Source organism: Ostrinia nubilalis, chromosome 7 (genome assembly GCF_963855985.1).
Source record: "Ostrinia nubilalis chromosome 7, ilOstNubi1.1, whole genome shotgun sequence".
Lineage (NCBI taxonomy): Eukaryota > Metazoa > Arthropoda > Insecta > Lepidoptera > Crambidae > Ostrinia > Ostrinia nubilalis.
Window position 1 is genome coordinate 15,486,330 of NC_087094.1, and position 26,184 is coordinate 15,512,513.

The following is a 26,184-nucleotide window of genomic DNA, read 5'->3' on the forward strand; positions in this document are numbered from 1 at the left end:
ACAGATCGTCGATCCACCTAGTGGGAGGCCTGCCCACGCTACGTCTTCCGGCTCGTGGTCGCTACTCAAGAACTTTCCTGCCCCAGCAGCCATCAGCTCTTCGAGCTATGTGCCCCGCCCGCTGCCATCTTTTATTTACCAAGATATATGTGGGCTCGTCAAAAAAATATGACGTGATGTTCCTTCGTACATTCCAAATTGCCTTTGTACGTGAGCCTAAAAGTCACGTACTACATCTATACTTTTCTTTATCTTTGAAAAGGATAAGCACTTCACTCAGTGTTAAGTATCTACTTGGTCACACTCGGAAATAATTTCAAGAGTCAGATACCCTAAGAGTCTTAACTTTGTTTACCTTTACCTGCCCTTAATATACAGTGTGTCCGGGCTTGTAGTGATCAAACTTTAAGGGCGTAATTTATGGACAATTTTATCGATGAAAATACTTCAAATTTGGGGCTTGACCCATTTCTCGCAAAATTACGAGGATTTAAGTTTTTAATTTTTAGTTTTCACCTCTTCCTTCAAAAACAAGTGAAAGCGTGGGTAGCTTAACACTAATAAGCAAAAATTTTATATCATGCGATAGCCAACAAACTTATCTTTTAGCAGAAGTAGAAAACAGATACAAGTTTCATACATTTTAAGGGAGTAAGAATGGATTTAATTAGAAAAAAACATGACTTTTTTCACTTCTTTTTCAGTTATTTTCCAACACAAGAAAAACCAGGTCGTTAAGGTATGTTTTATTTGCATTGTATTATTAGTATTTGAGCTATTCTATAAAACGAATGTAAATTTATTAGTCTACGTCTATTAGTTTCGACGTAATTGTTGAACAAAGATACCCCTTCCCAGCGGTTTCCATAGCGCACGCGACATGCGAAAATGCACTGCCTGAAAGAATCACACAACCTATTCCGATTACTATGGAAACCGCTGGGAAGGGGTATCTTTGTTCAACAATTACGTCGAAACTAATATACGTAGACTAATAAATTTACATTCGTTTTTTAGAATAGCTCAAATACTAATAATACAATACAAATAAAACATACCTTAACGACCTGGTTTTTCTTGTGTTGGAAAATAACTGAAAAAGAAGTGAAAAAAGTCATGTATTTTTCTAATTAAAACCATTCTTACTCCCATAAAATGTATGAAACTTGTGTCTGTTTTCTACTTCTACTAATAGATAATTTTATTAGCTATCGCATGATATAAAATATTTGCTTATTAATGTAAAGCTACCTACGCTTTCACTTGTTTTGTTTTTGAAGGAAGAGGTGAAAACTAAAAATTAAAAACTTAAATCCTTGTAATTTTGCGATAAATGGGTCAATCCCCAAATTTGAAGTATTTTTATCGATAAAATTGTCCCTAGATTTGACCCATAAAGTTTGATCACTACATGCCCGGACACACTGTATAATATAAAATAATACTTATTTAGATTTGAATATTCTTTGTGGTGGTTGACAATATAAACGGATAAATCTACTACTTAAATACACAACTTCTCTTACCCATCTAACCCTAAGCAGTCGTTTGAGACCGCGATAATAATTGCTTTCTAGCACAGTGTATTGTTTCTAGTGTGTCTCGATTCGTCGGCATTTGAAGGATCCAATGGCGTAGCTAGGTAACCTGGGGCAAATAAAAAAATGGGGCCCCACTGCAATCTAAACTGGTTAGGTTTGATCATGTTTATTGACATTAAGCTTACACTCCTGATGCAGCTTTCGAATTTCTCTCTATGTATTTTGAAAATGGAAGAAATTTTCAAAGTTCAGTTCAATTGAGATTTTCTGGTAAGGATTCGGGGGCCCCCTGAGGTTGGGGGCCCCGGGTCACTGCCCCGCCTTGCCCCTCAGTAGCTACGCCCCTGGAAGGGTCAAACACTTTATTTCAGATCTCAAAACTACGAATATCATTGAATTAATTGAAGTTAAATTGTACTGTAATAGACGAGTCTCATTATTCTGTTTCCAAGTAAAAAGGTTTGTAAAATATGCATTTGGAGAGACTCGCTTTTTCTTTTGCCATAATTACCCAACCTTTGCCAAACGTTCCCAACGTTTGCCAAATGAGAACCAATAAGATCGCTATCTAAATTGATTCAACTAAGACCCTATAGGCTGTCTGATACCGTAAAAAAATGTTTCAATTTTCTTTTTTAGTTATCAAAGATCAGCACAGTTAAAAAAATAATGAAGTTTTTTTAGATCGAGCTGAAGGTGAAGTGACAGGTACTGAATAACCTACTGTGTGCTTACCATGAGTTTACGTTAGATGAGCTCGCTAGCGACTGCGTAAAAAAATGACATTAATTGTATGACATATTGTGCAGCGCCCCTAGCGGCTACTTTCAAGAAACAAAATCTTCATAGAGATTTTTGACGTACTCGCTAGCGAGCACACCTAACGTAAACTCATGGTAGGTACACTGATAGCTGTTTGTCCTTTCATACCTTTTTAGTTAAATACACAAAATACTCGGAAATTAAAACAGACACTAACATTTAAAAAAACTTACCTAGATCACATCGTTTGCCTGCACGCTCGAGCAATCCATCTTGTCAAACATTTTAAAAATCACAACCTCAGGAAATCTTGGAAAAATCCTTAAAACTGAGTAAGGTAAGCTGAGCATGTGTTCCTTTTAGGCTAATCTTGTTTAGATAAACCAATGGTCCTAGTGTACAGCAGATTTAATAAAACTCTCTAGTGCATTTGAGTAGGTATTTTGTATTCTAGTTAGTATTTTGCGTGACCCACGTGTAGAATACGTAATCGCCAGCGTGAGGAAATGAAAAGTAAAAATATTAAAGTTTTTGTTTTTATACTGTCCTCGGTGATAAACGTGCGGTACCGACCGAAAATGTATTACTGTCATTGAAATATCTGGATGATGGTGTTATTAGTGCCAGCAGATATTAGTAGGTGATATTACGATAAAAACATCTCGCTTGGAGATTAAAATTTACCGAAGAGAAAACGTAGTCGAATTAGTTGTATAGTGTATTTAGTATAGTACTTTACTAAACACTGAGTGTGTTCATTAAATCTAGAGATGGGGCAGCTACTTCTAGCATCAACAAACAAGTAATGTAAATTCGTTGAAGATTCGACTACGAGTTGAGTAAATCTCCAAGACAGCCGAGTATTTAGAGTGCTTATACGCGTATCAGCGGTCAAAGGGATTTCTCATATTATTATGTATTTAGTTCACATTTCAAATATTGAAATTCATCTACACATGCTTTAGTCTAGAACTGAGTTAAATTCTAGTTTTGAGCTGAGTCTCTTGAAACTCCATTTGGAGCTTGGTGTTTTGCATTCGAAGGATATTGTGAAACTAACAGTCGGAGTATTGATCACCTCCACAGTGAATAAGCAAACAAATGATAGCGAATAGGTAGATTGAGATTTTGCCAGATCATACAATCTTTCTACAATAAAGCTGAGTTGCATCACCTATCTATAACCGTAACTATAACGATAACCGGCGCTTTTTGTATGGAGATTGACAGAATTTTGACGTTTGTTAAAGTTACAGTAAAACTTTAACCGTAACGTTATAGTTACGGTTAAAGTCAAAGTTAATTAACCGGTGTGTTAGGTACAATTTCTCGGTGGTTTTAATAACGTTTAATGTAAAGGTTAGTACCTACCACTAGTAATTCGATCACAAATCCTATCAGGTATTATTATCTAGTTCTACGTACCTAAGTAGATATTTAACGCTTTATTGAACACCACACAAAACTAGAAAGAAAGAAATACACAAAAGAGAATGAGCGAGTTATTAGTCCGCTTGATCTACTTATTTATTTAGTAACAGTTTAAGGCCGAGTTGCACCACCTAACTTTAACAGTAACTTTAATGAAAACCGGTGTTTTTGTATGAAGTTTGACAGATTTTTGACGTTTGTCAAAGTTAAATTAAGATGGTGCAACCCAGCCTAAGTCATTTCACATCATATTACGAGTATTAGTCTAGATGAAAACAGTGAAAGCTCAACTTCGTTTTTAAGTGGTGTAAGTGGACGCTTGACTTTGAGAAGTACTTAATGATTTAAATATTCAGGAAGGTCACACCAAAAATAAGAAACGAATTTAGCTAAAATGTGGAACCAGACCATTTTCTCCACCTAATGACACTTAATAGGTAAGTAGGTATTATTAAAAGCTTTTCAGGTATCATCTTAGCAAACTAAGTTGGTACTTAACTTATCCCAGACGAAATCTGATGACTAGATTTTTCATTAGAGTTCTGAATTAAATAAAACATTGTCAAATTAAAATAGGGTGTCTAACTAATTTATCTTTCTAAGATGATTAGGATACTATGTAAATTGTAAAAGGTGTTATATTTGAATATATAGGTAAAGTCTGGTTTGCAATAATATGTACGTCTAGTATTATGTACTTATCGTACTCATGTTGTTCCTGATAAATTTCTTATGGCAATGTTACTGGACATTAAATACCCACCAAAACATTTTCGTTCACAATAAATATTTTCAAATTATCTGATCTCAAATACACCGTGAAATATTAGTGGTTGTTTTCTCGCGGCAGAATGATTCACCTTTAGTAGTACCTACATCAAATCGTGCGAGTTACATTTGAATAAAAAAGTTCTCAACTATTCAAAAAAATATCATCAACTCGAAAGCGTAAGAAACAATAGTCTTTTTTACAAAATGTGACGTATTTGGATACAGGCAGTATCCAAATACGTCACGAAATCAATATTTAAAGTAAAAGAAGCTCTCGCACTAAGTAATAATACTTATTATAATATATAATATATATAATACATATATATCATAATACCTACAGCATAAACTGAATCGCACACGCTCCGTACGGGCTAATTTTTTATTTGAATTAAAAATAACTTCCTTAATATATTGTACTAGTAAGATAGAATCATTTTACTGCGGGAAAACAACCACTAAAATTTCATGATGTAGAGTCAAGAACTCTAACTTCACGAACTTATGTCTTAGTCAAATCAAGTGTTTCCTTACAATACTAAGGCTGAGTTGCACCATCTAACTTTGACCGTAACTATGACAATAACCGGTGTTTTTTGTATGGAGTTTGACAGATTTTTGACGTGTGTCAAAGTTAAAGTAAGATGGTGCAACCCAGCCTAAGTAATTGTGTCACAGAATGTGACAATAAACAGTAGGATAGATTTTTTATTTTACGTCCAAGTGACGGTAGCGGAACGGCCAACCCCATATATTATGTGTATTCTATAAAATAAAAAGGTTCTAGGTTCAATGCCTAGATTTTCGTAATGCGTTCCAGCGCCCTTGCCCCTGTACCGTAATACTGACAAAACGATTTTTCCTCATGAATTCATTCCGCAAGCGCGCTGCAGCTGCTAGCAGTTAAAATTAAGTAAGTATTAGCAGGCCTCCGTCACTCGCCTATGCCGGCCGAGATAATTACCTACAGCGCGCGACAACTTCAAGTTGCAAATCAGTCAGGACCGCCACGCGCCTGTGAGCACACGCGTATTTCTATACACGCTCGGTCGATCATAGTCACAATCAAGGTTTATTGTTCCAACAACACTGTTATCCTTCTTTAATGTAAAATGGTAGTATTTAGGAATAATAATTAACTGTACTAATTTAAATAATTAAAAAAACTACACTTTTTAAATAATTTTGAAATACTTATGACAAAAAACTGTAGCAAAAAAATTATTTTAGCTAATATAAACATTAACTTATTTCACCGTGTCTATTTTCCGACACTACACCTTTTAAAACTATTTGTCCAATTTCGAATTATTGCAACACTGAAGTTTATTAATAGGTAGGTACTTGAGAGATGGTACGATATACAAACACCACTAGATTAAAGATTACCAATCGTAAATACAATAAATGCTTCTTAAAATTAAGTTATTATTTATTTTACTTTGCTTATACAACCCTGACGCTTGAGCTGCGAGGTAGATCAATTCTGAACACAAAAAAATTGCGCTCTTGTGAGCGTAGTAGTAAGGTGCGATTTCGAATGCACCATGTGCGTTGGATATTTTGCATTATTATTATTACCGTTAAAATGTCGGCATCTGATCCTACACAAAGGAGTGCAATTTCTGTTGCTACTATTATGTATTCTGTGGTATTAGTTACAGTCAAGAGCCCATGTAGGTATTTGTTGCAAAATTACCCTTATTACAACTGACATAAAACATACTGAAGTTTTAAGTTAACTGATCGCTGCAATTGATAGAGTACCTAAATACGATTCGTGATACAAATTGATCAATAATTGTTTTGCATGCACGGCCTTAAAGACGGTACGGTAGCAGTACGAAAACCAATCATACTGCGCAGATGGGTAGGTGGTGTAACTAAGCTGGACCATATAAGAAACACACACATAAAAGGCACCTTCAAAGTGAGACCTATCCCAGCTAAACTGCAGGAGAACCATCTGCGGTGGTACGGACACGTTATGAGGCGACCACCCGACTATATGACCAGAAAAGTGCTAGACATCCAAACTAAGCCCCGCGGACGAGGAAGACCCCGAATCACTTGGATGTCTGCAGTAAATTAGGACTCTAAAGAGGCCCAAGTATACAGCGAGGTGACTCAGGACCGAGCCGGCTGGAGACGCATGACACGGAGGGCCGACCCCAAATTAAAAAAAAATCAAAGTTTCTTTAATCTCTTATAAGACACATTTACAGGGATTGGTACGACGACGATGGGACGATGGACGATCTGGTAAAGGTTGCGGGAAGAGCTGGATGCGGGCAGCGCAGGACCGTTCATTATGGAAAACCTTGGGGGAGGCCTTTGTCCAGCAGTGGACGTCATTTGGCTGAAACGATCGAACGAACAGGGATTGGGAGTTTCCTTTTAAGTTTAGAAAACCTGTATTAGGAGACTTTAATAAAAAGACCGTAGCGGATAGGTACGACTCTCCCATTATCGTTCGGGTATTTACCAAACAGAATAATTAGTAATTATAATTGAATTACAATTTGCAATTAAAATAAGTTCACGGTACACCAAGCAGTAAAACACTAGGTATGTCTGGTACGATGTAGAGTTTATTTACATAGCTAATTGTTGTTTCAGTCAAGAAAAAAAAATTCGGTACCTACAGTCGATAGGTAGACTGATTAGTGAAAGTAGATTTTAAAATATTGTGCAACTATTAATGATGCGACATATTTAATTAAGTTTGCATTAAACAAGTGTCGTTTTTGTAAGTTTCTTGTGAACGCTACAATTTAACCTTGTTGGTAATCAAATAAAGAAATAAATATAATAATACTAAGGGACGTAGACTAAAAGTCAAGCTCATAATCTGCAAAAAAATATTTCACATCGTGCCTTTTTACAGCGATAAAAATGCAATTCAGTCGCGATGCAACATCGATACAGTCACAAAACATCTAGTACCTTTACATACTCGCGTGCTAAAAGCAGCGATAAAATCTCGATGCAGTCGCGCAGCAGTAAAGTATGCGTTTGAATCGCTGAAAAAAAGTCACAAAGTGTAAGCTCCTTATGAGCGCTTTTTAGGCAATTTAGCAGCGCGACAAACGCGCGACAAACACGCTGCCGATAATTTAATACTATGTGACACCGGATGCCTACCTTTACATTATAAAAACGCCGCTGCCGCGCTACTAACGTCCTATTGTGAAAGCGCTCTAATAGCGTGAAAAAGCTTCGTAAAATCCTCTCCTACTCACGTTAGTTTAGCGACAGGAAGTTGAAAATTGATAGTTCGCAACGGCAATTAGCAAGTCCCTTTATGTTGCAAATGCCCGCTGTCGATCATGGAAATTCACTTTCTGACAGCGTACTAAACAATATACATAATAGATAATATAGGATGACAATATGTATAACTACTAGTATTAAATTGTGCTTAAACCTTGCCTTGCTGTGCTAACGCTTGTGCCAGAATCAGTTACAGACCTAAAAGTTGCAGATTACCGGAACTGTCATTATTCAAGACGGTAATTAAAATTGTCGGTATATCTGGACTGGTAAATAATACTTAAAATCTACTTATCGGAATTATATCAAAAATTGATTGAAAAATAATAACTAGAACTAGAAATCGCCAAAGATCAGAACTAGAACCTCTGATCGCATTTAAATTTCCAAGTGATCAGTAACATCTAATTGCATTTAAATTTCAGAGTGATGCATGCATGTTAATTAAAATTAGAGACGTGCATCATTGTCTCCCAAAGCTTAAAAACACCTTAATAGAATTGCAATCATTTAAATTGACAACTAAGATCATTTCCATTTTAACAGTAAATTAGTTGTTAATGCAAGATAAGAATAATTAATACATTTCTACGTCATCGTTTCCTGGCCCAAATTTTGCGGGCTGGTTTGGCCGAATCTTAAGTGATACCTATTTAAGATTGTTGATTTATGAGTATGTCGAATTTCAGGAACAATAACAAGAACTTTATAACAATATAATTACATTGTTAGGCTGAGTTGCACCACCTAACTTTGACCGTAACTATAACGATAGCCGGTGTTTTTTGTATGGAGTTTGACATATTTTTGACGTTTGTTAAAGTTAAAGTAAGATGGTACAACCCAGCCTTAGAGTTCTTGTATGCATGCAGTTTTCAATTCGTATGATTAACAATGGCTATAAGTAGTACCTACTTATTACATTATTGATCTATTTGCAACACATTGTTCACGTATCTGTAACAACAGGCAAACCAAATAATTAATTCCACGCAGCTTGAGATAATGTTTGACCCTCAAAAGACCTTTAAGACTTAAAGGAAACACTACGTTCAATAGTACTATTATAAGTCGGTTAGCGCGACACGACGCCTCAACTATTTAAATAGACAACGCCTGCGGAAGCCGTCAATCTCGAAGCGATTGTGCATCAACCGCGACGTCTGAACTCTGAATCCAAGTACAATGGGGTATTTACCGCAGTTTTCTATTATATGCTGCCTTTTGATCGGCATCAAAGCAGCCGTGAACGACCGATACTACCCGCGATACCATCTCGCCCCACCTCAAGGGTGGATGAACGACCCCAATGGATTCAGCGTCTTCAACGGCGAATACCATTTGTTCTACCAATACAACCCATTGTCAAGCCTTGAACCCGGCATTGCCCACTGGGGTCACGCAGTCAGCGAAGATCTATTCCACTGGGAACATTTGCCAATAGCAATGTATCCAAACAACACATATGACAGCTCTGGCGTTTTCTCCGGCAGCGCACTTATCGAAGACGATATAATGTACCTCTTCTACACTGGAAACGTGAATCATCCCAACGAGCAACCAAATCACGAGCAGCGACAAGCCCTAGCTGAAAGCACTGATGGTATCCACGTTACCAAGTATGAAAATAACCCAATAATTATCGCAGATGATCGCCAGCCAAACATCCGTGATCCCAAAGTATGGAAGCATGGCTCTAAATACTACATGGTTTTGGGAAATTCCTTTGAAAATGATACTCTTGGCCGTGCCCTTCTGTACTCCTCAGATGACAAAATAAATTGGGAAGAAATTTCTGTCCTTCATGAATCAGACGGTTCACTTGGATTTATGTATGAGTGTCCCGATTTCTTTAAATTGAATGGTAAATATGTTTTGCTGTTTTCTCCTCAAGGTATCGAGCCGCAAGGCGACAAGTACAGAAATCTTTATCAGACGGGCTATATTGTCGGTAATTTCAATTATAAGACAAATGAATTCCATCCTATAACCTCATTCCAAGAACTTGATCATGGCCATGACTTTTATGCTACCCAAACTATCAAAGACAACAGGGGCCGTCGGTTACTCGTGGCTTGGTTTGACATGTGGGAGCGAGATTACCCACAGGCACAAGATGGATTTACCGGTCAAATGACGATCGTACGTGAATTGCATTTGACAAGAGATAATAAGCTTATTCAGGAGCCGGTTTCGGAGGTTAAAGCGGTGAGAGCGAATCGTGTACGCCGCGGTAAAGGACGTGTTGGTGATGTAGTCACATTTGAAGATAAAGCTGGCGAGATAAACATTTTGGGGGATGGTTCAGAGGATTTAGAAGTGGTCATTGAAGGCGAAGGGTCTACTGTGACGATTTCTTATGATGCTAGTAATGGCACAGTTACATTGGACCGTGGTGGTGATGATGGAGTCCGCCGCACCGAGTGGAAGCCTAGCGGAAGTATATTGAAGTGGACGATCTACGTTGATGCCAGTTCTATCGAATTGTTCTGCGGCAAGGGAGAGGTGACGTTCTCTAGCAGGTTTTTCCCTGATGGTGAAGTGTCGGCACGTATTTCTTCGGGCTGCCCCGACAAGTTTGCTGTATATAATTTAAAACGCACCGTGAAATCACCTGAAGATGAAACTGAACGGTAAAATGTTTTGAGTCAAACTGAATTTCAAAAGTATGTTCGTTGAAATATTATTTGTTTCAGTTCGCTTATTAGGCAAAAGTTCTTATTATTGTTATTAATATGAAAACATTGTAATAAAATATAAGCAAAGTAGTTTCTGAAACGTTTAGAAATTTCAAAGAAATATGAAATTAATTTTAATTATGTTTGTCTTTCATTTACATTTCCTGTTGACATTATGTTCGACATTATGTTGTTATGAAGTAGATAATGTCGTAATGACGTTGTTTACTTGTGTCTACTCTTGCAAAATTTTAGATATAATCTAACAGGAAAATGTGATTATAGGCATATAACGAGGTATTCATCAAATAAAAGAGTAGGTAATTTCTATTGTGTGAGCTGTCAGTCCATTTCATAGGATTCCCCTATAGAATTACCTATAATTTAAGGTAATTACGTCAATCGAAAATCAACTAAATTGACTATTCATCGATTTCAAAGCACACATTTAATTGAATATTGTCATGAATGCAAAAAAAAAACTTAAAAATTAAAATAGAATAGCATAAAGTTAGAGCTAAGAAAATCTCTCTACGAAATATTTCCCTAAAAATTTAGGTTGGTCAAAATGTACCATAAAAAACTATTAATTTTTCTATTATAACGAAAACAGTTTCAAGATTTGATTGAACAGTTACACGAGCACAGTTCATAATTGTTTCCGAACTCAAGATTCGATTTGAATACTCCGAAATCCGTTTCCAGAACCACAGAAGCTTAACAAAAGCTTAACGCAAATCTTTATTGCGGGGTTTACTCGTAATCCGAAATCGAATACCGAAAAATTTTCAAACTTTCCATTAAAATTCTTCAGCAAACACTGCGAATATCGGTTTGTTTGGCTTTGGAATTAATACGGTCCACTCAATTAATTCGTTTTTACGCAAGGATGCAATGAGTGTTAAATTGCAATTTGTTGATGACTCGATTAATAGTCGTATGCTAGAATAGAACACTTCGTGCTAATCTATAGGGAAATGTGTTACCTGATGTTAAGCGTAGGTGTTGTCTAGGGTAAGTACGTTGAGTGAATATGAATTTACTAGATTCATACGAATCGTGGTATCGAATTTAACATGGTGGTATTTTGTATGGCATCTTCCTGCTCGACTCGTCTAGCCAGCATAGGAAGTGTAGGCCAAATCCTATCTTTGCTTATGACAAGTTAGAGAGAGAATCATGCTCCCGCAGTGAAGACTAAAGCTCATAGCAGACTTATCAACTCGGAAAGGGATCGCCTTTCAGCTGTCATCGCCTTTCGCGCGCTGTCACTGTTAGGCCCTTTTCACATGTCCCGGTTACCGGCTAACCGGCGCCGGGTACCCGGTAGTGAAGTGTATGGGCATGCCGGATTAATTACGTCGGAACATGTGAAAGCTACGTACCATGCCCATACACTTCACCACCGGATACCCAGCGCCGGTTAGGGACGTGTGAAAAAGACCTTACGGTGCGGATAAGTGTGTTTCATACAAAAAATACTGGCCGCCTTGAGTTCAAATTCAAATTCAAATAATTTATTTGTGAAACACAGGTAAGGAGTATGGTGTACAAACAAAAGATGTGTTCAAGCCGTGATCAGACTTGTTCGGCATACAAATGTTAAAGCGTGAGTTATATAGGTATATTTTGAGTTGATACGGTTACGATCCCTTTCCGGGTCGACAATATCGGGTCGAAATGTACGACGACCTTAAATAACTTGATCGTGGCGATTATGTAGGTGGCTTCAATAGGTGTGATTTTGCACCAAAAGTGTATGGTATGATGTGGATTTCTGTGTTCTAAGTGCCTTTCACTCTTGGCTTGAAAAGCTCTAAATAATGGTCACGAACACAAATGGACAATAAACTCCATTAACCCCATGACATGGGGCTATAAAGGGCTCCTTCCGCAAGCTGTCAAGCCATTGTCTTTACAAATGACACCATTCACAACATCCTTTTGTGAAGCGGGATCCCACAATGTTGACGCGGATTGGTCCTAGCATCTTCCTGAGATATTATAGCCAGGAAATGAGCTGAGGAATGAGGATTGATTGAAAGGAATGGTTATCAGTTTCATGTGAAAGTGGACAGGAAATTAAACAAAATTAAATTGTCATCCACATTCAACTTTTCTACATAGGCATCTAATTTTCTGCATGCATCATAATACTACTACACGTATTATCTAGATATAGGTACCTACCTTTTGAAAGAACTAAGTTATGTACTTGCCTGAAATTTCAGTCAGGGCGTTAAATTCGTAAAGACAACTTTACTATGATTTCATCCGAAAACTGGTTACCCAGGGTTTTTGTGAATTTAGGTATAGGAATAATATTTGATCTAGAAAATAAGCAACTTTTCTCGCAAATATACTGAAAGGGATGAAATTTAATGGAGATGGAAATAAAGATAAACTACAGTATGAAACATAAGTTTTATTAATCTACTATTTTACGAAACCCAAAAATATGTTGATAAGGTTTGAAAAATATAAGACCTAAATAAGGTGGTTAAACCTATTGACACAGTTTTCTCTTAAACCTGTTTTTTTTTTTTTAATAGAAAATAAAAAGAGAAATTTAATTTATATTATTTTGATAAACAAATAATAAGGTCTGAAAATAAGTATTTCTGTTTTTACTGGAAATGTCTTTATGAAACTGTACAAGTGATAAAAATATGATTGATTTATTTTTATTTTTGTACTTAGAAATGGAATCACAGCCTCTATTTTGTACAAATCCTTATAATACTATTAACTAAGTATTAGTTATCACTGATTTAAAGTTAGTAACCTCAAATTAATTGTCAATTAAAATTAGTACCTAGCTTAGTCAATAACTGGTAACAAACTTAAATAATAATAGTATTATTAAAAATCTAAAAATAAATACATTTGTGTAGCTTAGACTAACAACTGTACATTAATTAAAACTCGCAAACCTCAAATTAGAGTTGTTTCGGTCTGACCCCCAAATCGATTCCGCTAATTATTATAATTTGTTAATCTATACTAATATTATAAAGAGGTAAAGTTTGTGTGTTTGTATATTTGTTAAATTGTAAGGGCTAATCTCGGGATCTACTGAACCGATTTTAAAAATTCTTTCAGCAATAGAAAGCCACATTATTGCTGAGTGTCATAGGTTATATAAAAAACCGAAATATTCCACGCGGGCGAAACCGCGGGCGGAAAGCTAGTACACCTATAATAATATGATCCACTGAATACCTTACTACTACAGTTTGATCACTTTTTTTATTGGCAAGTACAGCCTAGCTAGAGAACAATATTCATTTTAACATTTTACACATAACTACTTAATCTACTCTACTTCTAATCTACGGGAATAGTAAATATAAAAAATACAACTAATCCCTCAGGAAATCAGTAGGGATCCATATGGAACAACTCTCAAATTGTTGGACTAGGAACATCATGTCAGAGTAGCATTATCGAAGGTCTCATGATGGCCGCCGCCACCGAACTCCTCGAACATTCCCTGGATGGAGGTATAGGCACCAGAGACTAAGCATACGAGGGAGATGATGCTGATGAGGATGTTCTTCCAGAGAACGTACTTCATGAAGCCCAGATCCCTGTCCCAGTTGTAGACCGTGTCCACGACCGCTGGTATTAGAAGACCGAGTGTCGAGAAGAACACCGCTCCAACGAAGCTGATGACCAGCTCTAAGCTCGGGAATGCAGCTCCTATGGCAACTAAGGACAAAAATGTAATAGTTTAACATCTAATAAACATGCATTCGAAAACTACAATACTAATTAATACGAATGCTAATTTACTTAACTCTACAATTATAAAACTACTGATATTAAACTACTTCTACATCACATTACATAATAACGACATCTATCATGTTCATTACCATGGAGATTCATAAAAAACCCTGAAAATTATCTTAAAACAATGTCTCTCCTACATAGACCGGCTGTGTATTGTTGGAGACGAACTGTACTTTCGATGATCTGTACGCTTCAAAATTTTAATTAAAATCTATAATCTTGATTAAAATTTTCATCTAAAGACAGCCAGCGTGACTTATAGACGACGTGATTCAACGTTACACTTCCACTATTGAATAATGGGAGCCAAAAATAGAATTGTTAGCGCTAATAAGAAAATAGGCGTTCGTTTAGCGATAAGTTCTGCTAAAATGCTAAAAAAATGTATGGGAAAACGTCAATATTGAAGTTAGCAAACGTGTACTCGCCAAAACATGCTAAAGTTTTCGCCGGTTGCCATGGCAATTGCCTACAATTTCTAACAAATCCAGTTTCGGTGAAACGCCCCCATTGTAGTTAATATTGATAGCCACACTGCATAGGTGGGCTACATACAATATATTACACATCACACATGCTCACAGCTATTAGTTTGACAGCAAACGTCACACCGTACTCTCCAACTCTAATGCTTGAGGTATTGCCCCACTTTTTAATGTTTTCAACTTAGCTCGCCTTCGGATGGACTTAATTTTATCCCTCACACATCACGCGTTAAAGTGTATAACTTTCACTAATGTTTAAAGTTACCCTAGGCCCATATAAACTAACATACTACTTACATCAGTTTAACTATTCCACTCTCTGAGAGATACGTTACGATCTTATGTCTCTAGACAAGAATTTAAAACCAATTAGTTTAAAAATATTTAAGTCCGCTCTACATAAAGATGAGAGATTTCATATTTTGAGTTCTCCAAGAAAAGTGATTTAATATTGAACTGTATCGATAAAATATCCTGATTGCTTCAATATGTAAAGGAGTGGGTAGTTCATTATTATCAAAATCTACGAGGAGTAGTACATTGCCTTGCTAGAGGCACTGATCAGCTGCTATATGTACCTAAAAAGATGAGATATTTCACAAACAAAGAAGCTCAAATACTTAATTTCACTGATGTAGCCTATCTACACAATATAAGAGCAAATTATAATCACATTTTTCCTAGTTCCTTTGAAGATTATAGAAATAAAAATGCTTTAGCGACGTATCCTTTATTATGTTTTTTGCCCTAAAGAGTCTGCCACACAAACGTTGGGAGTTTTAAGGTAAACGACGTAAAGTGCCTCGTTCGTCCGTTCGTTTCAGCCAAATAATTAGCTCAAGCTTTCTGACATAACATGTACAACGAAAACGGTGCAAATGAACAAAACCAAATTAACTAGCTCAGACACAGCAAGCGGCTTTGGGCTATTTGCTTAATTCCACTGTGTATTTAGCAACATCGTCACTAATATAAACTTCAGAAATACTTTAACATATAAGCAAGAGTTTACTGGGAATGCCAGACTTTCGTTAATTTATAAAAGCTGAAAGTTTGTCAGCACATGTTCCCAACATAGGTAAGAACGTTGGACATTAGAAAGTTTGGGTCATCGTGGCTTTGGCAGGTACCCTAAAATACTTGTCTGGCAAGAGGTTTCTATGAATTTGACAGTTTAAGATCTAGCGTTCACTGGCTGTTAAGGCTGATTTACACGTGTTAAGATATTAAGTAGGTAACTGAATTTTAACTTAATTTTAAGTGATTAAATTGCATCGTACCTATATCGCATGTAAATCAGCCTTTAGTCCAATACAGCTAATGTGACAATTTATGCGACAAGAGTGCGACGTGATATTTTTATTGTAAAAAATCTCAATCGTTAACTCGCTTCAGATCACTTATAGTAGATACGCCAGTTTAGTGTCAAACGCAAGTTTTATAAACTTACCAGAAAAAGCGACCATCCCAGTCCTGATGCTGATCTGGATGACATTCTGGTAGTTCTCCCCTCTGGTTCCCAGCAGCCTGGTAACCATTTCCATGGGCACGTAGAATTGTAGAGCGTATGACAGGTATAACACGATACCCATCAGAAGCTTCGCACTTTGAGCGACACTAAAACAAAGTTAACCCTTAACTGGTATCGTGGGGGCCGCGCGGCCCCCACGCATGACATTTTCTTTGATTTCTAAGAAGCTACGCATCGAGGGCAGCCAAAATTTTTGGTATTCTCATTTCGGCGCTACTCGCGTCTGGTGCAGTCGTTTCAGCACTGTATCATTCACCAGGACGAAGATATGCACGTGTTGGGGTCCGCGCGGCCCCCACAATACCAGTTACGTTAGTTTTTTTTTCATGGCAATTTTTATTTGTTTTTTGTTTTTTTGCAGTATTGATGACTTATTAGAGATAAAACAATAGAAGATACCTAGAACGAAGTTTTTAATTCAAAATGAGTGATTAGTAGCATGTCAGAAGAAGGATATAGTGATAATAAAATTATAGGTCATTGTGAAGACCCAATAACCAATATTCGGTCGATAATGAGGATACTGCTTCTGATTTTCTTCAGAAAGTGAAAATGAAGTAGTCAATCCAGCTACTATGAAAAAATAAATACAAGTGGTCTGAAAATCCACCAGCACCTGCTAATGTTTGTCAACATAATATTTATGTTTTTATTTTTATAAAATGCTTATTATTTTTATTAAACATTACATTAAAACGTTATTTATTATTAATTTCACATTATTATCGATTAATTCAAATAATAATATTTTTGATTATAACTTTCTAAACGTAGGTTTCATAGATATTTGTAACGTTCAAAAAATATTACGTAAAAAGTTGTTACTATTATGTAATGTCTTGAAGTATAAAGTAAGAAGATTTAATACAATAAAAACTAAATGATTACATAGAAAAAGCCTGATATATATCATTTATGAGCATTTATTCAAGTATATAGGTAAAACATGCTTGCTAGAAGCAAACATAGTATGGGGGCCGCGCGGCCCCCACGATACCAGTTACGTATGTCCAATTTACGATACCAGTTAAGGGTTAAAAAAATGTTTTAGGTGTGGTGCTTAATTAATTCAGTCAGTGCCAGAGGTATGGGAGCGGCACGGGAGGATGTTTTTGAGACATCAAACGTCAGCCCGACAGATTAGCAACCTGAAGTGGCATGGGCAGGGCACATAGTACGCAGAACTGACGGCCTATGGGGCAGCAAGGTTCTGGAATGGAGGCCGCGTACCGGAAAACGCAGCGTGGGACCTCCACCCAAAAGGTGGACCGACGACATCATAAAGGTAGCAGGAAAGCGCTGGACACAAGCCGCTACCAACCGGGTAACATGGAAATCATTGGGGGAGGCCTATGTTCAGCAGTGGACGTCCTATGGCTGAGATGATGATGATGATGATGAAACGTCAGTGATACTTCAAATTATGCGTCATATTTGTATGTTCTGAATTGCTCTGTCACGTCATAGTCACCCTTCCCGTACCGTTCCTATACCTCAGGCTCTGACTGAGTTAAACGCTAGAACTAACTTTTTATCTGAGGCCTTCTACATAAATCATCATCATCATCATCATCTCAGCTACAGGACGTCCACTGCTGAACATAGGCCTCCCCCAATGCTTTCCATGTTACCCGGTTGGTAGCGGCCATCGTCCAGCGCCTTCTACATTAATACCTATTTTAATGTCGCATTTGTCTAGCTAGGTTGTCCCATATTAGGATTTCCAAAGGGTAGTTGCGTAACTTATTCCGATTTCGGCCTTATAAGGAATTTTCCAATATAGAAAAGCAAATGAACAAAAATATTTCTACAATAGCTTTCCAGCAAAGTATCATAAGTTACAGAACCTCTGTGAAATATGTAGACAGTAAAATATTTGCTGAAGGTCCATTAGCAGGGAATTGAAACGGAATCTGTATTCGTCTGTCAGAATACTTGTGATCCGTACTGAAACCAACGAATATTTCAAGTTTAATCAAATAGATTGATCCATATTTCGAAATCCCGATTTCCCGACGTTGGTATAATAATTAAACATTTCTGAACCAATTACCTATTCAAATTAATACGACACTAATGCCTCTGGAACACTGAATACTAATCTTAATTGGATTAGCTTGATACGAATAGAACTCTATAGTTTGAAATGTAATAATTACAACCTACATTGATAGGAAGTAGCGTTAACTATCGGTCATTGGAATTTATTTAATTACTTTTGCAAGTGAGCTTACAGATTGATCCAGAGCACTCACATTAACATTTTGACTTTCAAGCAGAAATTATATAGGTTAACATAAAGGTTCAATGGAATCATCTCAGGTTCAATAACCGTTTTTTTTTTCGACTAGCTTCATTTGCCAAAAGACACAACCTATTATTTCAAACTGGCTTCATTAAGTACTTATCGAAGTTCCTTAGAAAAAATCTTTTTTCACAAAAGCGATGTTTTTCATCTCTGTTCATGTAAAACCTGTTTTATTACTTGTAAGGCTTGTCCCATTCTTCTACATGTCGGTTCTAAGTATTTTCAAATTATATATTTTTCACGCTTGGCGCGTAAAAGTGTAAAGGTTCGGCCAAATCAACGCGTGCAGCCAGCGTGTACGATGGCGATAGCGATGGCGATCAGACCTAAATGCATTGATCCCCATCGCCATCACGCATCGCGATTGTGTTGGTTTTTTATTTTTCGCGGAGGAAATGCTTTGCGCACCGTCACCACTGCCGGGGGACAGGGTGGTGTGTGGGACTCCCGGCGCCCTGGAAAGGGCGCTGCTCCGTCCTGAAAAGGACGGGGTATATACCCACTAAAACCTCCGCGGCGTTCCGTCATCGCCTGAGTGGGGGTGTCGCGAGTATCCGGCCGTAGCCTTAGACTTCCGTGACAATCGTGTTGGTTTGGCCGAACCATAACAGGCGTGTATTTGTGTCATTCCCTTTCGATTAATATAAATTCGGCATGCGTCATTTGATATACAAAACATGGTATTTCACTTTAATCAAAAGCATTCATTTTGCGAAATAAATTCAAGATCAGTCCAATGTTTTCAATGTCATTTGTTGCCTTATTAATTGTTTCAATAAAACCACGTCAACTGCGTATTAGCTGCGTCCAACAGTGTCAATGCCAAAAACCTTCGCTATATCTGAGTCCGATCGAATGCGATAACTAGGTGCTCCCTGTTCTCGTCGCACGAATATTCGTCCCCCTCTAGTCCATACATACTTCCAGTTACGACGCTTAGACAACTCACGTGTTCTGGATAGCTGCCGATTAAAATCAAAATCAAAATCAAAATTTTCTTTATTTGTTTGGACTAATTGAATTAGTACTTGCAAATCGTCAAACGCTCTTAAGGAGCCTATACATGTCTCATTCTTTTTTTGCCCTACCAGCGCTTCGAGACAAACATTTGGCAAGTGCTGAGAAGAAGCGCCGCAACAAACTCAGTCACCACTGTCTGCCGGTTTAAAAATATAAAAAAGTAGGAAGTTACAATACATTCAGAAGCAAGTTACTTACCACGCGCTCCCGTTGATAGAAGGTGGCCTTTAAGACGACCATCTAGCACGAGACCGTGTGGCAGTTTTGAATATATTTATTTAGTGCCGTGCTAATTTCTAGGTTAATTGTTGCGTTTTGATACATATTATATATTTTATGTCAGGTATATCTTTCCTTGACCAGTCCCCGAAGGCAGCGCCTGTTCACAGACATGACGTGTGAACCAGCCATCGCTTCACTCGACCATATTATAGGGAATGTAACGACTCGCCTCACACGCCACTACCCCAGAGACATTTTAGTGAGCATGACAAGTCTAAGATATCCTTCTGGCTAAGTGCCAGATATAAAACTATTTAGGAGACAAGGCAAGAAAACTCTAGAGAGAAGCAAGGCACCATAACAAAACCGTGTGGTAGTTTTAAATAAATTGTAAATATTTATATTTAGTGCCGTGCCACTGTCTAGCTTGATTGTTAATTGTTATGTTAAAAAATTTAAGGTAGGTATATCTTGTCTTGACCAGTCCCCGAAGGCAGCGCCTGTTCACAGACATGACGTGTGAACCAGCCATCGCTTCACTCGACCATATTGTAGGGAATGTAGCGACCCGCCTCACGCGCCACTACCCCAAAGACATTTTAGTGAGCATGACAAGTCCAAGATATCCTTTTGACTAAGTGCCAGATATAAAACTATTTACTAGACAAGGTACGAAAACTCCAGACAGAAAAGCAAGGCACCTTATTATAATAGAGAGAGATGGCAACTAATGTATCTATACAATTAATTAAAAGGTACATTGTGAGAGCCTGAGAGACTTATTTCCAAGGTAATTTATCATTAAGGTAATCATTTGTAGTGTAATAAGCTTTTTTTAGTATGTGTTCTTTAACTATACTTTTAAATTTATTAATGGGTAGTTTTTTATAGTCTTCAGGAACTTTGTTATAATAGTGAATACTCTGTCCCATAAAAGTACCATATACCTACTTTTTGAAGTGTAAGATTAGGTATAGCTAATTTATTTTTGTTTCTCGTATTAAAGTTGTGAACGTCGCTATTTTTCAAGCATTTATTTATATTTTGGTGAACAAATATAATACAATTTAAGATGTATTGTGAGGCGGCCGTAAGAATACCAATTTCTTTAAACTTCTCCCTAAGGGATGCTCTTGGTTTCAATTTATAAATGGACCTAATAGCTCTTTTTTGTAGGATGAATATAGTTTCAAAAAAATTAAGTAGCGTAAGGCGCTCATTTATATAGTAAGGGCGGGGTGGGCAGCATGGCGTCCCGGGGCGCACGACGCGCCAGGCGCACGACCAGCGGGCGCGGGCGCGGCGGGGCGCCTCCATCCACCGGCGCGCGCACGGGTCCAGCCCAGTATTATTGATGGCAGTACGGTGAAAAACCGGCCAAGTGCGTGTCGGACTCACGCACAAAGGGTTCCGTTTTTTAATTTAAGTTATTTGTATGAAAGATTACGCGGTAATAAGCGGTTTACGATTTACGAGGTATTAAAAAAAAACTACTTACTAGATCTCGTTCAAAACAATTTTTGTTGGTAGTTTTTATAGTAATGTACATCATACGTTTTTTTTTAGATTTTTCATTTTCTTATTTTAGAAGTTAGAGGGTGGGAGACTAACTTTTTTCCACTTTGGAAGCGTCTGTCACGCAAAGTATTCGGTTTAGAAAAAAAGTATTGTAGAAACCTCGATATCATTTTTAAAGACCTATCCATAGACACCCCACACGTATGTGTTTGAAGAAAAAAAATTTTTTGAGTTTCAGTTCTAAGTATGGGGAGCCCCCAATATTTTTTTTTTTTTTTTTTATTTTTGCATTAAAATCTTAATGCGGTTCACAGAATACATCTACTTACCAAGTTTCAACAGTATAGCTCTTATAGTTTCGGAAAAAAATGGCTGTGACATACGGACGGACAGACAGACAGACATGACGAATCTATAAGGGTTCCGTTTTTTGCCATTTGGCTACGGAACCCTAAAAAGTAGGATGAAAGCGTATTGACCTGCATCTTGCTTAGCGATTTACCGAAGCGAAAACGTAGTCGAATTATACTTGTGCAGTCAATGGCCCTGCCGGAACAGACCGATTGCAGCACTCTGGGTCAGAACCCCTGAAAGGAGCCCTGCCAACAAATTTACGAATCGCGGTTCGCTCGCCCACCTCCAATAAACGACCACTTACCGGTGGGAGCAGGCTTTTCTTCCACGTACGAGTGGACAGGGTGGCTTCTTCTGATCATCTTCTAAAATCTAGCGAGTGCGGTCTGCAGCCACGCGGTTTTCACGCGCAGGTCGGATCCCAGCTGGTAGTCTTCGGATTCAGGTGCAAACGATGGGGCACAGAGATAGTTCACCCACAACACACCACAACACTTCTCTGACGGAAATACAGTCAAAATATAGCGAATTTGAATATACACTCGCGAGCAAAACTATGGAATCACTTACATGAAGTTGTTTCCACGCGATCTTGTGTACTAACGAATTTCTTAGTAACAAAAAAAGTGGCACCGTTTTAAAGATTAAACTTTTACCTTTAAATTGATACCAAATTCATTTAAATCACACCGGTATTTAAAAAGATATCCCGGCTGATGTGAAGAAGTAAGGAAAAAGACATGTATCAACTGTTTGATACGTCGCGAGTTGCGGCCTACTTACCCCCTATAAAAACACGTTTTCGGATTTTTGCTTTTACACGTTGATCCATACACATCTCCGCTTTTTTTGACACTTTACCTGGGATTCTACACCTACAGAAGCAGCACAAATCGTTGCACTATTGCAAGAAGGGCTCAGCCAGCGGGCTGTCGCACGTCAGCTCCACATAAGTCAGTCCTGGGTTTCGAAAGTTTTTAGACGCTTTCGGGAGACTGGTGGCTTTATCCCGAGACCAAGTTCTGAACAGCGCCGGTGCATATCGCAGAGGGATGACCGTTTTTTCATGTCAACCTCTCTATGAAATCATCATTTGAGTGGTATCGACGTCCAGCAAGAGCTCAGAAATGGTCGTAGGATAGCTGTTAGCGTGTGGACAGATCGTCTAAGATATAAGCAATAGAATTTGACTCCAAAAAGGCCTGCCACAGGCTCGAAACTGACGGCAGGTCACCGACAAGCACGCTTTCAATTAACTCGTACTTATTTTGATGGGAAGGCGAGTAATGGAGGCGAGTTTTGTTCTCCGATGAATGCAGACTGTGTTTGCAGTGCAGCAGTTGAAGAGGTCGGGTCTATAGGCACCCTGGGGAGCGATTTGTGCAGTACTGGTTCGCTGAAACAGTGGCTTATGGGGGTGGCTTGCTCGACTTCCCATCGAGATGTGTACGAGCAAATTGAAAGCGTGCTTATCGGTGACCTGCCGTCAGTTTCGAGCCTGTGGCAGGCATTTTTGGAGTCAAATTCTATTGCTTATATCTTAGACGAACTGTCCACACGCTAACAGCTATCCTACGAACATTTCTGAGCTCTTGCTGGACGTCGATACCAGTCAAATGACGATTTCATAGAGAGGTTGACATGAAAAAACGGTCATCCTTCTGCGATGTGCACTGGCGCTGTTCAGAACTTGGTCTCGGGATAAAGCCACTAGTCTCTCGAAAGCGTCTTAAAACTTTCGAAACCCAGGACTGGCTTAAGTGGAGCTGACATGCGACAGCCCGCTGGCTGAGCCCTTCTTGCAATAGTGCCAGGATTTGTGCTGCTTCTGAAGGTGTAGAATCCCAGGTAAAGTGTCAAAAGAAGCTGAGATGTGTATGGATCAACGTGTGAAAGCAAAAATCCGAAAACACGTGCTTTTATAGGGGGTAAATGGGCCGCAACTCGCGACGTATCAAACAGTTGATACATGTCTTTTTCCTTACTTCTTCACATCAACCGCGATATCTTTTTAAATACTGGTGTGATGTAAATGAATTTGGTATCAATTTAAAGTTAAAAATTTAATCTTTAAAATGGTGCCACTTTTTTTGTTACTAACAAATTCGTTAGTACACAAGCTCGCGTGGAAACAACTTCATGTAAGTGATTCCATACTTTTTCTCGCCAGTGTATTTGCAACAACAATTTAAACGTTGCAGCTCGCGGCGAGGACGGCCATCACACTCGTTTTCTCAGCCAATCAGGATCGACTCCCATCGATATGCTCGTAGGAATCGAGCGTTGCTATTGTCGTTAGGCTTTTTATTATGTTTAATTTTAATATTTTGGCCATAAAAACGTAGCCGCGTACTTGTAGATTATTTTAGCAAATATTTAACAAAAAGTGGGACTTGGGTCAAGATGATCCCTTCCTATATGTACGAGATGATCCCTGGGAATTAAAACAAAAAAGTCAATGGAGTAGGTAAAGGGAAGTGAAATAAAAGAAAGAGAACTTCATATAACTCACCTGAGTCTGAAGGAGATGATACTGAGTGGCTGTACTGAACAGAAAAGTTTTCAAGCGATACCAAGGGTGAAGGATGGATAAAATGTTATGCATGTGGAAAATGGGGCCATAAAGCATGTGCTGGGGTAGAGGGTGATGAAGCAGGTGAATTTATTTGTGATATATTCAACACAGCTCCAGCCAAGAAGCGTTTCAATTATTTAAACGCTTTTTAGCAGGTACTAAGAAAGAATCAGTTATTTTCGTTGTTTAATTCGTAAATGTTTTTCTTTTCTAACTTTTTAACGATTTGTTCGCATAATTAGGTACTCCGAAAAGAATATAACCAGAAAAGAATAGATCATAGAACAGAATCATAGGAATCATCTTATCCCTACCTGGGGGATCATCTTACCCACAGGGGTGTACAAGATGATCACTTTGTAAGGTTTTGCAAAAAATGAAATATTTTAATGAAACCTTAATTAATTTCTGGTTTTGAGTATAAGGAAAGTTGGATAGATAAATATACTAGTAGTAATCGTCTTTATTTTTGGTTTACCTTGAAAAATATGTATTTTACAGCGATTCCCGCTTAAGGGGATCATCTCGTACTACTTTCCCCTACTAAGGGACGTAGACTGAAAGTCAAGCGCATAATCCGAAAAAAAATATTTCACATCGCGCTTTCTACAGCGATAAAAACGCAATTCAATCGCGATGCAACATCGATACAGTCACAAAACATCTACGAGGGCCGGCTGATAATTTCGCGGCCTAAGGTACTTAATGAAATAAAATAAATGGTTTCTATTTAATATTTTGTAATATAATCTCCCTCAAAAGAAATACATTTCTTAAATCTCGCATACAATGCCTTTTACCCACCCAAAAATTTTTTTTTCAAAATGACGACCAACCGCAGCTTTAATTTCGTTGTCATCTGCATATCTCCGGTCCCGTAAGTCCTTTTTCAAATCGAAAAACAGGAAAATATCGCTAGGTAATAGGTCTTGGCTATATGGTGGGTGGTCAATCTCTGAGAACCCGGTGTCTTTCAGGGCTTGGCCTCGCAACACGTGCGGCGTGAACGGGCGCGTTGTCTTGCGGAAAGAGCAATCCGCGTGTCAGTTTCCCACGTCATTTCTGTACAATAGCCTCGCGAACATAAAGAAATATTCTTCAGCTATCTGCCACGATTTAATTCTTTGGTCAGCCGGAACGATTTTTTCGACTTTTGAACGTTTCCTTCACTCAGTATCGTGACAGGGCGGGGGTCGTTTTCACAGGTCTCTCGTCCGTGTTGAAATAGTCGGGCCCATTTTTTAACTATAGTATATGAAGGTCCAGAATCCTGAAGAACCAATGACATCTCTTCAAAAATGTCTTTCGGTCTATTTTCCTTCTTTACGAGGAATTATGTCCGCGGCGCGCGGTGTCGAAATTCCGCAAATCTCCAGATTCGGCGGACATGGTGATGTCATTTGTTCAATAGAAATTGAACTATCAGTGCAAACTTAATTAGTGATTGCTTTTTATAATACTACTGAGTGTCGCAACTAGTGATATGAGTAACAAGCTAATTACTCATCGCTAAGTACCTTAGGCCGCGAAATTTTCAGCCGCCCCTCGTAGTACCTTTACATACTCGCGTGCTAAAAGCAGCGATAAAATCTCGATGCAGTCGCGCAGCTAGTAAAGTATGCGTTTGAATCGCTGAAAAAAAGTCACAAAGTGTAAGCTCCTTATGAGCGCTTTTTAGGCAATTTAGCAGCGCGACAAACGCGCGACAGACGCGCTGCCGATAATTTAATACTATGTGACAGCGGATGCCTGCCTTTACATTATAAAAACGCCGCTGCCGCGCTACTAACGTCCTATTGTGAAAGCGCTCTAATAGCGTGAAAAAGCTTCGTAAAATCCTCTCCTACTCACGTTAGTTTAGCGACAGGAAGTTGAAAATTGATAGTTCGCAACGGCAATTAGCAAGTCCCTTTATGTTGC

General features: G+C 38.1%; 2 protein-coding genes across 2 annotated transcripts; one reads left to right on the top strand and one right to left on the bottom strand.

Moving 5' to 3' along the window:
- The first annotated feature begins 8,889 nt into the window (after window positions 1-8,889).
- On the top strand, window positions 8,890-10,597 carry LOC135073653 (sucrose-6-phosphate hydrolase-like). The gene has a single exon (XM_063967810.1). It carries the CDS (start codon window positions 8,964-8,966, stop codon window positions 10,413-10,415), a length of 1,452 nt encoding a protein of 483 aa, XP_063823880.1. The 5' UTR covers window positions 8,890-8,963; the 3' UTR covers window positions 10,416-10,597.
- Window positions 10,598-12,866: 2,269 nt separating this feature from the next.
- Window positions 12,867-16,346, bottom strand: LOC135073654 (proton-coupled amino acid transporter-like protein pathetic). The gene is made up of 2 exons (XM_063967811.1): window positions 16,187-16,346; window positions 12,867-14,167 (listed from the first exon to the last, which is right to left on the bottom strand). The coding sequence occupies exons 1-2, from the start codon at window positions 16,326-16,328 to the stop codon at window positions 13,884-13,886; spliced, it is 426 nt and encodes a 141-aa protein (XP_063823881.1). The 5' UTR covers window positions 16,329-16,346; the 3' UTR covers window positions 12,867-13,883.
- Between the last annotated feature and the right edge of the window lie 9,838 nt (window positions 16,347-26,184).